The sequence below is a fragment of the Camelina sativa genome, chromosome 17 (assembly GCF_000633955.1).
Source record: "Camelina sativa cultivar DH55 chromosome 17, Cs, whole genome shotgun sequence".
NCBI lineage: Eukaryota > Viridiplantae > Streptophyta > Magnoliopsida > Brassicales > Brassicaceae > Camelina > Camelina sativa.
In genome coordinates, this window is record NC_025701.1 from 29,210,957 (window position 1) to 29,225,212 (window position 14,256).

A 14,256-nucleotide genomic window follows, 5' to 3' on the forward strand; every position below is an offset into this window, starting at 1 on the left:
AACCATGAGATGAAACTAACCATGCTGGAAAACGTAGTCGGAGAGGGCACAAAATGAGAGCCGGCGAAGAGAAGAAGAAAATATAATTGTGATTTTGTCATTTTTGTATTGTTTCTGTTTTATAAAACCACTTTTTTATTTTTTATCTGAATTTTAATTTTCTTTATTGATTAATATTTTCTATAATAATCTACTTCATCATCATCAAAAAAAATTCAATATCTAAAATATAAAGAGTGGTTTTAAAAAATAATTTTCTCACAATGATGAGTTTAATTATTTTGTGTTTATTTTTTTAACGTTTAATTAATTATTAATTAAGGGCATACGTTATTTATTTTATCTTAATTTAAGCTTTCAGTTATTGATTAATATATTATATAATAAATTAATTCATCATTTAAAAAAAAGAATTCAGAAAAATTCTGAATATCTAGTTTACACAATATTTTTAAAAATAATTTTTTCAAATAAACTAATTTAATTATATTATATTTATTTTAATTTAATTTGTAACTGAGGATAAAATAGTCATTTAGTTCAATCCGTAAGGTACATTTCAAAGACTTAAAAGATTTAGTATAGAGTTCAAATTTCCTATTAAGTTTGAGGTATGTATTCAAAAAATTTCTATATATAACTCACTAATTTTGTCATTTTTTGTTTGAAAAATTGTAGTTATCAAATAATTATAACATTGAGTGTAATTTTCAAATTTCTTATATAATTTAGTATATTCTTAAAAATGTCCCAATATCAATAAAATACAAAATATATAATAATAACTTGTGTTATTATGTTTTTCTCAGTAATCTGATACAAATATAGAGCTAATGCTGTGAATTAAATATTCAACCAATAGTTTATGTAATTATAATTATAAAGATATATTTATTATTATAGAGATTTATTTGTATTTATAAAGACATATTTATCTATTCCTAGAATATCTTAAAATCTTTGACTTATTTAGTGATTAAAATTTATTTAAGACATACATATACTTAAAGTCAGATTTCTAATTTATACATATAAATTTCTAACCTAAGTAGAGTTTTAAATCTTTGACTTTCTATTATGTTATATATATATACTATATAAAGACACATATATACTTATAAATATGGACACATATACACTTACATAAATATCAAGAAGAAGAAGAAGAAGAAGAAGAAAAAAAAACTAGTCAAATTAAACAGTTATGAAAATGTCATCACCTTTGACAATCCTTTTCATTTTTCTATCTTTGATCATGATCAACCACCTCTATGTGGTAAGTTTCACACAATGGTGTATAGCAACTCTGACCGCGACAAATGCACAGTTACAAGAGAATATTGATTTTGCATGTAGTCAAGGAATTGATTGTAAGCCAATCCAAGCAGGGGGATCCTGTTTCATCCCCAATACTATTGTAAATCATGCATCATTTGCGATGAATGCTTAACCAGAGCAACGGTCGAATCATGAAGGCCTGTAGTTTTAAAAATACAGGCACATTGACTGATACAGATCCTAGTTCTGGAAGTTGTGTGTATGGATCTTGAAAATATAAAATTGGATCTGATTTATATCCATGATAGATAACTGAATAAATAAAATCATGATTTTTAAGTTTTCTTTTTTGCAAAAACAAAACTTTCGAAGTCGCTAATTTTTGTAATATTATGTACACCCCATCTCTAAAAAATGCAAACAATTATACAAAGTCAAAAAGAATACATAATAGAAAATGTTTTCCTTACTATCTAATTTATAAAATATTAATAAATAATATATCAAATAGAAGCTTTCTTTTAGAATATTAAAAGTCTAATAATGTATGTGATTGTGAAAACATTTACAAGATATGTATAAGGTTTACATGTAATAGATTTGATTATGTGTGATAAAAGGTATCATCAATATATATGTACGTAACTCATTTATAACGCATACTAAAGAGACGTCGAAAGTGCTCACATTCACCCTCAGAATATTTGGCTATCCTTGATGAAATACCTTTGCCATTTTTAATTTTACCCTGCTTTCTCAAAGCCGTTCTGGATACAAAATGAAGAGGGAAGTGCGGTTGTTGAGTCAGGATGGCACATAATTAGTTATCATTATGAAGAAGTTGGCTCATTTTAATTGGCATAGCTCGAGAGGATTATTTATTAGAGAGCTACATAATGTAGTAGGAAATTCAGTTACTGATAATAGATTCATAATCTTCATAACTGAAGCCACACTATTGATTGGAACTAATGTTCATGCCTTGTCTCAAACTAATTCATCATCTTTATCTCCTAGAAGACTTTTGACTTCTTTTCTATACTACAATGTATGCAAAAAATGCTATGTTCTTCGCTTGATTCTCTGTTTTCTATGGCTGACCGGATTTGGATGCTCTAGTATTTTAATCTTACTTTGACTTTAAAATTTAATTTTAGTTATTAGTTAATACTATCTGTAGTAAATATATTCATTGTTATTTGAAATTCTTTAAAAATTATAAATATCTCATTAAAAAAATATATCTGTCACTAACATAATAAATTATTTATATTTGTTGGAAAGAAGAAGATATATTGATGAAACTTGAAAGATTTTGTTTGGTCTGTTTCTTGTTTCTGATTTAGCTAGTTGTGCCTTGACCATTTAATATTTTAATATGAATCTTTTTGCAAGGAAACAACAATGTTATTGCAACACATACTTTTTTTTGTTTTGACAATTATTGCCACACATACTAATCTTTCTTCTTTATGCATATATATATATATATATATATAGAGAGAGAGAGAGAGAGAACTTATGAGACACCAAAGCTTGATGGTGTAAATAAGCTTAAAAAGAAACTGAAAATAATAAAATGTACTTATACAAGCAGTCAAGCACACTTCAAATGTTATTTATTCCAGTTAATAATTTAATTAATTACCTTAAAAAGAAGGAATATTTGCATTCTAACACACTTTTTTTTTATAAAAAAATTGCATTCTAACACACTTTTTTTTTATAAAAAAATTGCATTCTAACACACTTTTGGACCACCACACACTTTTTTATAGTTTTTACTTTCTTACCCTTTAACTTTCTCTCTCCAAACATATTACTTCTCAACACACATCTTTCTTTTATTTTTATTTTTTTATTCTATTTTCTTTCCTTTATCTTTCTTTCTCACCATCTCTAACTCTCTCTTTATTTCCAAATAATTTTATTTTCTTTGTTTATCTTACTCTCTTTCTTTGATATATGTGTTTGAATAATCTTGAGTAGTGGATAACAATATATATTCCTTAGCCACATTTATATCTTTTTAAAATTTTGTATTTTGATATATTTATCATCTACAAAATCAAATTCATATGCTTATATGTTTATGATTATTTAGTTTCATATTCAATATATATTATAGCATCCATAAAATCTTTTTCATATGTTATTGATCATCAGTTTTATGTTTTCTAGTAAAAAATCTTCATATTTGGCTATATTTGGTACAATTATTATGAAATTAAATTTATGATTATGGTTTATGATCTAAAATTTAGGATTTAGGATTTAGGGTTTAGGGCTTAGAGTTTAGTATAGGACATAATTAACGGTTTCATGCTTAGGTTTTTAGGGGATATGATAAGGTTAAAATTGTTTGGTAGTTAACAATGATTAATTCACCAAAACACAAGTAGTTTCAGTGGACGTGTATAATTTAGCATCCATGTGGACTTGATTTTATGGACATGAAAGATTAAAATCGTTTGATAGTTTACCATGACTACTTTACTAAACCACAAGTTGTTTAACTAATTAGGTATTCATATGTTTTTTTTTCTCTGGTCATCCAAAATAAGTATTCATCTATGCATGTTAACCATCCAAATAATAGCGAACAACATCAATGAATTTGGAAATTTATAAAGAATCTAATGCAAGAAGTCAAAAATTTGGCCTAATTTAAAGTTCAGGGTTTACAGGTTGGGGTAGGTCAATTTCATGTTTTATAGTAAAAGATCTTTATATTTGACTACATTTGTTAAAGTTTCTATGAAATTAAATTTATGATTATGGTTTATGATCTAAGGTTAAGGACTAAAGTTTAGGATTTAGGTGTTAGGGTTTAGGGTTTAGGGTTTAGGGTTTAGGGTTTAGGGTTTAGGGTTTAGGGTTTAGGATTTAGGATTTAGGGTTTAGGGTTTAGAGGTTTAGGGTTTAGGGTTTAGGATAGGATATAATGAACATTCTCATTCGTAGTTTTTTAGGGGATATGATGAGGTTAAAATTGTTTGATAGTTAACAACAATTGTTTCACCAAAACACAAGTAGTTTTTAGTGGACTGGTATAACTCATCATCCATGTGTATTTGATTTTAGAATAAGTATCCACATAAGTATCCACAAATAAGATATTAGTATCCACAAATACGTATCTACATAATAAGACATTTTTAGCATCCACGTAAAAATTAACAAATATTCAACTATAATTGAATAATCAGGTATTTATATATTTTTCTCTGATCATCCAAAAGTAAGTATTCATCTAGATATGTTAACCATCCACATAATATCGAACAATTATTCAAATATAAATAGATAATGTATAGCTAATCAGTATCCATAGGACCTCATCCACATGATGGCATAAAATTTTCATTATACAAACCTAGTTTTTAAGATACAAATATAATCAGCTCCATACAAATTAATGGACACCAATTTTGTAAAGAATGTTGTCCACATAAATAATACATAATGGACACCATTAAAGAAACATTCTTATTGGAAACAATGCATTATTATGTTAATTAGACATTCTCATGTATCCACAAAAAAATATCCACAAAAAAAATATTCAAAAACGTATCCACAAATAAGTATCCATAAAAAAGTATCCACAAATAAGTATCCACATAATAATTTACAAATATTCAACTATAATTGGATAATATGTAACACAATTATTCATTTTTAATTATAGTAAAATGGATCTTAAAATGTAGAAAAAATAAAATTATAATGAATCATAAAAGCAAAATTGAAAATATATGTCATAATAATTAAATAAAATGATTACAAACAGAGAGAGAAATAAACAAGAAAAAGATAAAGAAAAAAGTGAAGAATAGAAAAAAGTGGACAATTCTAGTTAACACTTGGTTAGAGAGTTTCAATTTTTATGCTTTTTAAGTGTTTCTAGCACAAAAACTAGTGATATAATTCTCAAATATTTCTTTATCAATTAAGAACAACATCAATGAATTTGATAATTTATAAACAATTTAATACAAGGAGTCAAAAATTATTCAATTTCATGTTTTCTAGTAAAAATTCTTCATACTTGGCTACATTTGTTAAAATTGCTATGAAATTAAATTCCTGATTATGGTTTATGATCTAAAGTTTAGGATATAAAGAATGAAAAAAAACATGCAATGAAAAAGAGGGAAGGAAAATAAGAGATAATACAAGAAATAAAGAGAGAGTTGTCTTAAATCTTACTTTTTTATTTGGTTGAGAGAGAGAAAGCAAGTAACAAAGTAAGAAAGAAAAATGAGATAAAGACAAAAAGATATTTGGTTTGGTTACTTTTTAGTTTGTTTTCTTTATTTATATTTGGGTAAGGTTAAATTTGTCATAAAAATAGTGAACAATAGAAAAAGTGTTCCAATAACATAAAGTGTCTAAAATAAAAAAATAGTGAACAATAGAAAAAAGTGCTCCAATAGCATAAAGTGTCTATAAGGCCAACTCCAACGAGCACACCAAAACACCAAATTATAGTGTTAATGCTCTCCAACCATACACCAAAATAAACACTATCTCTATTTTTTTGTGTTTTGTGAATAGTGTTACACCATATTTGGTGTAACACTATTCACAAAACACCAAAAGTATATATATTATTTTATTCATGTTTTTTATTTAAAAATATATTAAAATTATTGTTAATCAACTAAAAACTTGATATATTATTAATATTTTAAAATTATCTTATTACATTTAGTAATATAAATTAGTAACTATAATTAATATAGTATAAAATAATAATTACGATTAAATTTTAAAATAAATATCAAATTTAATAAGATTAAAAGTTCATACTAAACTTCAATAAAATAATAAAAACATTATATTACAAAATTAAAACTAAACAAACATAAAAGCTAAAATCACTAAGATACATAATATAATTTTGAACAACAATCTAATTTCCAGGAAAATTATTTCCACTAAGATAATCATAGTACTGACTAAAATTTGGTTGGTCTTCACCTTGAGATTGTTGTCCTTGAACTAAATCTTCTTGATTTTGGGATGCTCGATATTGGAGTAAGAGAGTGTTACATGATATAATGACCACTTGTATCATAATGCATAATATGATTATAGAGGATGAACGTGATGTGGACGCACCTATTGAAGAAAGAGTCGAAGATCCAACTGTAGAAGTTGAAATGGCAAGCGACAATGATGCTCGATTTCAAGAATTTTTAGCTCGACACAGACAGATTAAAAACCGTGAAGCACATATTGAACTTCGAAATGCATTAATTAAGCACTTATGGTTCGAATTTACTAATTCTGAAAATTAGTAATATATCATTTATTTCTTAATTAAAAAAAAAGTATTTTCTATTATTTTAATTTCTTTGTTGTACTGAATTGAAATAAATCATTTATATAAATTTTGATGTTTTATTAAACTATTAAAAGAATTTTAGTTTAATAATATAATAATCAAAAGTTTTGTTTTTAGTGTGAAATTTGGTGTTGTGGTTGGAGATGAAAAACTTTTTGGAACACCAAAACACTAAATTTAGTGTCAAAATTTGGTGTTTTATGGTTGGAGTTGCCCTAATAAAAGAAGTTTCTGTCTCGGTGTGTCAATCTCCCTAAAAAGAAACTGTTCCCATTCCTCCCCCTGCAACATCATTTCATTTCTTTGCTCATTTCAAACACTCAATCAAAAAATTAAAAAATGAGATTAAAAACCAAAACTTTATCTTTTATCTTCTTCGTCCCCATCTAAAAAAACCCTACTTTCTCAATTTCTATACTGCTTGCTTCTTCCTTCCTTTCGAGAAACCCAAATCTCTCTGATCTTGTACGGCAACTACGCTGACTCAACTTTGGACGATTCGTGATACTTTCCGGTGCCGTTAAGCGACTCCGTTTCCGACATTGTGACATCTTCTAACAAGGTATGTCTCTGTTCTGTTTTTTTTTTTTTTTAAACTTAGCATTTACTTCGAGATTGCTTTGGTTCGAGTAGGTTCTTCTGTGTGATTGAGTCTTATGTTGTATGAGTCTGTCCTTGTGTCTGTGTAATCATTGGAGTAGCATTTCGAGAAAAACAGAGGTTAAGATGAGTTTGAATGATTGTTATTGAGTTGATTCTGTGATGAGGTCTTAGTCGCTACAGAACCATTTTAGGCACTTACCTTGTAGACCCCTAGCTAGAAATTGTTTTTTCATAAAGAGCTAACTTTTTGAGTTGGTTCCTGTTGGATTTGGTGTAAACTTGTAGATGCGTATGTGAGTTTGAAAAAGGTTTTGTTTTGTAGATGTCTTCTCAACAGAACAACGATGACATGCTTGATGAGGTTCAAGAACCCTCTGACGTGGGAAAGAGATCAACTTATTCTGCTCTTGCTCGAAGATCTAACAGGGGAAAAACCCAACTTTTAAAACCATGTCTCACCACCTCCATTGAAAGATCTGAGTCAAAGGCTCTGTCTATGGGTGTTTCTTTCTATGGTTGGAGATTTGCGAACAAAGATTTCAAGCTTTGGGCTAAGAAGATGTCATATGTTCACGAACACACTTGGAGAAAAGCTGGGATCTTTGAAGCAATCATGGCATCCACAGTCAAAATCCCTAAAGACATAGATCTTGTTCTGGCTATTGCTAAGAAATGGTGTCCTGAAACCAAAACCTTCGTTTTCCCTTGGGGTGAAGCAACCATAACACTAGAAGACGTTATGGTGCTTTTAGGTTTCACTGTTTTGGGTTTGCCTATTTTTGCTTCTCTCGATATCTCAGGAAAGAAGACAAAGGCGAAACTGGAGAAAGAATGTCTGAAGATTAAGAGAAAGAAAGGCTTTTCTGCAAACCAAGTAGCATGGATAGAGAGATTCATGGACAGTGGTGATGAGCTTGAGCATGTTGCTTTCCTTGTATCATGGCTTAGCTACTTTGTGTTTCCATCACGGTATTATCATCACTCTGAACACATTTTTCCAATTGCTGTTCATCTTTCAAGAGGTACTAGGGCTGCTCTTGCTCCTGCTGTTCTTGCTCACTTGTATGCAGAGCTAAGTCTCTTGAGAAACCACATTAGAGATTTCGAGGAGTCGAGTATTATCCTCAAGATTGGTCTGACTGCCTTGTTTAAATTGGTCCAAGTTTGGACATGGGAGAGATTCAGGGAACTACAGCCAAAACCTAATCAGATGCAAAAGGGTGAGCCAAGATTGGCCCGTTGGCATAAGCTGAAACAGATTACAAGCAATGCATGGGAGATTCACAACAACTCGAAGACGGAAAGTTTTGAGTTGCGCCCATACACACAAGCTGTGGAATGCTGGGAGTTTCCTCAATTTTACCCTGAAAAAGCGATGATAGTTCATGTAGGTCCCAGTCTTGATGATGAATATTTGTCTTTTGCTCGTTGCATCAAGGTGTCTGAGCTTGTTGGCATTGACTGTGTGGAGCATTACTTCCCCAATCGGGTGGCTTTACAGTTTGGGATGCTTCAGGATGTTCCTTCTCATATTAACCGGAGCAACCTCTCGAAGGAGGCAGCTTGGAATGATTATGATAAGCCTATTGATGATTTGACATTGTACATTCCTTCCCGTTCTGCAATACCTCGTGTTACTCAAATGTTCTGTGAGTGGCGGAGAGCGTTGTTTCTAGAATTCAAAATTTCTTCAGACGCGACGCAGGTTGTTGAAACAGCTCTAAAATTGCAAGCGCCAAACATCAAAGGTGATGATACTAGTCTTGTTCCTTCTGGCTCTAAGATAAGCAGAAGAAGACGTGTTGGAATCAAGATAGTTAAGGTATCAACAAAGATGAGACGCCACTACATGAAGCAAGCGCATGACAAGAAACGGAAGAACATGAAGCGAGTTCGTGAGAACGATGAAAATGATAGCCTCACCTATGCTTCTGAACCGCTTGGTAAAAAGAGTAGACTTGAGGCGGATAACAATGATTCGAGGACTTGTCAAAAGTTTGCTTCGATAAGATGTGATGGAGATGAAATCTTACGACCACCAGAAATAGAACAAAGGAATGAAAAGACTGTAAACAAAGCAGCGATGCTTCCAAGCCCATTTAATGAAATCAATTCTTCAGATTCTCCTCTTGGTGGTAATCGAGAAGTAGTTGACATCCTTGTGTCACCACCAGAGACAACGCAAACCTGTGACGATGAGCTTGATGTGCATGGTAGTTTTGCAGAGAAGATGACTACTTATGATGATTGCAGTAAGGAACCAGACCGGTTACTCCAAGAAGATGGTATCACAGCAAGAAAAAAGGCGAGCTCAGATGAGAGGTTGTGTAGTAGTGAAGCTGACAAGGTAGATGATGATGTTGATGATGACAGTTTGATCCAGAAAAAGCTTGCATTAGAGGAGCTAGCATTAAATGCAGACAACAATGATCCAAGCCCTCGTCAAAATTTTGCCTCTGGATGCACTACTGGAGATGAAACAAGCAAAGCATATAAGAATAAGGTCATAATCCCATCTGAGGAGTCAAACACTCACATAGCTGTACGGGAAGGAAGCCAGGGACAAGACTGTTTGTTTAACGTTGATAGTGCTTTCATTAGAAAGAGTGTTCAAGAGCTGATGGTGCTGTCATTGTCAATAGAGGAGCGTATTATTAAGGCACAACAAAATGTGGCATGGTTAAAAGAAAGGAGAGCCGAAAAACAGAGAAACATCGCAGAATATAGTTTGATCTAGGCGTGTTGGAGGTTGTTTTGGGGCAGTCAAATGCAAGTAGAATATCAAATGATCATTTCTCACATGTGTTAGATTTTTTGCTTTAGTATCTTTTGTAGACTTGTTTGCTTTCAAGTGTTCCATTTGTATCTTTTGAACTCAGTTTGTATGTTTTAATTCAATTTAGAAAGCCATAGAAAGCCTGAACCTTTTCGATGCAAAATTGCAAAACACAGAAAACTATGTGGAACAACCACATCCTGACAAGTGGAGCATTAATTCCACGGAAGGATCATCAACAGCGATGCGCGTATCAGATCACACGTCGTGGCAACTTACAGAGGTCACACTCGAGAGGCTTGTGGTCTCAAGTGGTCAGGATCTGGTGAGAGACTAGCTAGTACTGGTGGCGACGACATTGTGGTACACATATGGGATCGTTTCTTTCAAATGTTTCAGCCTGACTTCTTTCAGAGATTGCTATAGCAGAGGTAATAACCCATCATCTTGCCACTTATTCTCTGCCGTGCTCTTACCTCTTTGTTTTGTTCAGTTGCTGTTATAGGTGTTGTGCTTGACGACTTTGGCCTGGATATCATATTTAACAAGTTTACAAGCTCAAGGAGAATTTTTTTTCTTTCCTCCTCCATGCAAAGGCAAGTCAATATTTGACATTAAATGCTTTCAAACGACTTTTATTGGTTAAGCAGATCTAATGAAATACAGTAACACTAAAACTTCACTCTCCTGTTTTGCAGTATTCTTCCCCTGAAGTGTGTGGAGCAATGTTTGACTCTCACCACGGATTTGTATGCTGACTTGGGTGAGTCCCCTTGGTTTTCTGCTATTACGTTGCAACAATGATTCTGCAAAAATTATCACATGACCATACGATATTTCCTGAAATGTAAACATATTTTGTGATACTTAGAGAAAACCAGAGTGAAGTCTTTTTCATAGCAAATAAGTTGATTTTTATTTTAACGATTTGAACTGGAGAGTGAAGTGACGACGGAAAAAAATTATAACGATTTTTCAAATATGTGTACCGAACGTAACTCGGATCGTCTCATAGTTAAAAGTTTACTCTATGACTTTTATGTTCAAATTTATGGTTATTAACCAATTGGTTTAATGGATATGCCATGTGGTGTTGGTTGGCTCAGAAGTTTTTACTGATACCACAATCCAAAAAAATATGATATAATAGAGGCTCCAAAATTTGTAATGATATTGATAAATAAAACTAAAGATATTATAAATTAATACAACAATATTGCATGTAATCAGGGCCGGTCGAACAAAAATGGTGGTCCAAAGCGGAAAATTTTTCTTGAGCATTTTGTAATTTACGGTATTGAAAATCACATATTTGTAACTTAAAAAAATCCTACCAAAAAACAAACAATAAAGTAGCAAATCCTTTAAAGAAAACAAAAAAATACTTAATAACGGTCTGCAGCCTGATCCCAAATTTCAATTTATGTAAACGGTATAATTTCCGATTAATTATAATCCCGATTTCAAACGGTCACAATTTCAAATTGTAATCCCGATCTCTCTTCTTTTCCGATCTCTAAAAAAAAGCCTTTCACAATGAACGACGATAAGCGAATCTAGGTACAGATTGGAAAGACGAATTGACTACGCCGATTAGTTTTTCAACTAAAATTAGGATTTGTGATGTCAAGATCATTGAATTGAGAGACCAGTTCAAATCTAGAGGTCAAAATTGAAACTAAATTTTTTGATAAATTTGGTCGATTAATGTCCTAAAACCGACCGATTAATTTCTTGAAGTAGATGGTGTTAAAGATGAAATCTTACCAAATCATTAACAATATTTTTAATTCTCATTAAAATCACTTAGATATCCTGGAATTAAATTAATTCACCTAAATTTCACCAAATATTATAAACCCGCATACAATCTTCTTAAATACCTAATCCAATACACCCCTTTATATTGAAGTATCTCCAAAAAAACACATATATAGGTGTAAATTTTTTAATCATTGATTGTGAGTAAAAGTGGATGTAAAAATCTACTCAAATCCTTTCACAACTTTCTCAAAAAGAAAATATATTTTGAATTACAATGGATTTGTTTTAGTTTTACAAATTGTTGATTCTATAACATGAGATTTTAAGTGACTTCAATCAGTTTTATATAATTTTATGTTCAATAACATAAGATTTGGTAAGACATTTAAAAATTATTAGTTGTTTAACATGGATTTTTAAAACAGCCACCAAATCTTTTAAAGTTATATATCAAATACACCCCTAAAACATTATTTGTATAATGGGCCAATAAAGAGTAGGAAAAATGTCAAAAAAATCACCAACTTTCAAATTTGGGACGTTTTAATCACCAGCTTTCAAAATGTTATTTTCAACCCACCACCTCAGCAATATAACAACTATACACTACCAACTAGCCCAAATATTTTATTGCTAATTCATCAACAAAAACAATTATATACGTTAAATACTCGTATAAATATTGATGAAAATGGTGAGATCTTGGATATATATGTCTTAATTGTTTTATTTAGATAATAATAGGTATTTTAATTTGTGCAATTAGATTACATGGCAAATTTTGATTGGTAATTAAGAGTGAGTGAATAAGAGCTAGGGAATATTTTTTAATATGCTATTATTTCTATTGATCAAATAACATTAGCATGCATGTAATTGACTTTTAAATGCAATGGAAAGTGGAAATTACCAAACAATATTCCATCTCTTAATCTACAAATCTGTTACCAGAATGTATTTGCAAAGAGAATCAAATTACTCCATTTTCTTGATTTGTTTAAATATCAAAAAAGAAATAAATGAGTTAACATTTTGTATATTACTAGCTGGAATAATAATATTGTTAGGGTAGTTTTTGATGTAAGAAAAGGAAAACAAATACCTAGTAGTAACACACATTTCATTGTTTCTTTTGGGAAAATGGACACATCTTTCATTGCTTATGAATGGGATAAGTGTGGGTTAATCAAGTGTAAAAGTAAGATCGTCAAGACATTTTCTTTTAGTCAGGGTTTATTAAGGTTTACGAGTCAAAGACCATTCGAGTGTAATTGAGTAACATCGTTTTAAGAATCGGTGAATCACACATGCACACTAATGTCCCTACTAATTAATTTGGCTTTTGGGGAGACATGTCGTGATGAATATATTTTATAGCAATAGCTTTGTTGGACCAAAAGGTTATATATGTAATATGTTGTTAAATACGAATCATAACTTAGCTGTAACCACTTTTAATAACAGTGGAAATAATAAGTTAATGAGTTTATTATTACAGTATTATTTTTATTTGGTTAAAAGAAGAAGGTTGTGTGTGTGTGTCTTCTTTTGTTTCTCGGCTCTATTGACCGTTAGAAGCGAGAACCTCGAAGATATTCACGTGGTATCTTGTTTAAGTTTAGTTTAACTTTAATCACATGTTTCAAAGTGATTAAACTATCAATCACATTGGCCAATCATAATTTATTAACCTACCTTCTTGTTTTATAGCCTATATAACTTCGATTTTATCACCTGGATTAATTGAACTTTAACATTGTTGTGTATTTTATCAATGTATAAACTTACACTAAATAACCGATATCTTAACATTGTATTAATCGAAGAACTTGTATATTACTAAATTGATCAATACTCCCAAGTCACTATATATATACCATGTACATATTTTATCCTTCATTACTTGACAGGAAGGATTATAAGATGATATGATTGGACTCATTAAACAACGTTTGTCTACGTATCTTCAATGAACAGGAAAGTTTGTTTGATGATAGTGATGAGATTTAGTTCACGAGATAGAAGAAAACTCAATAAAGAAAACAATAATGAGTTAAATTATATAAATAGTCATATTCATAGAGTTAGTATAAAGTATAAAACATTGACACATTCTAGTAGTGTAACGGCATTGTATCAAAAGTTTAACTCTTCATCTAATTTTAGGGGAAACGAATTAATTATTTTTGAAGGTTGCGGCAAATTAATGCTAAATGTCAATTGTCAAATGAATTGAATTATTTCTTCTTCTTTTTTTTGGTATCAATTGAAAGAAATTTAGTGGTATTATTTTCAATTTTTGGTATCGATTGTCAAATGAATTGAATTTTTGTTTAAAAAAAAAACAAGAAAAGAAAATAAGAGGTTTGGACAAGATATGTCATGAATCTAAGAGGGGGTATTAAACTTAGATTTTAAAGGATTTGATAGGATTTTAAAATTTTAAAATTTTAAAAGATTTGAGTGAGATTTTAGGAGATTT

At 30.4% G+C, this 14,256-nt stretch overlaps 1 protein-coding gene and 1 pseudogene across 1 annotated transcript; both read left to right on the forward strand.

Annotated features, from left to right (window-relative positions):
* LOC104759894 lies at positions 1,211-1,550 on the forward strand (annotated as a pseudogene).
* Positions 6,866-10,420, forward strand: LOC104758290. Its single transcript, XM_010481127.2, has 2 exons — positions 6,866-7,193; positions 7,557-10,420. Exon 2 carries the CDS (start codon positions 7,557-7,559, stop codon positions 9,969-9,971), a length of 2,415 nt encoding a protein of 804 aa, XP_010479429.1. The 5' UTR covers positions 6,866-7,193; the 3' UTR covers positions 9,972-10,420.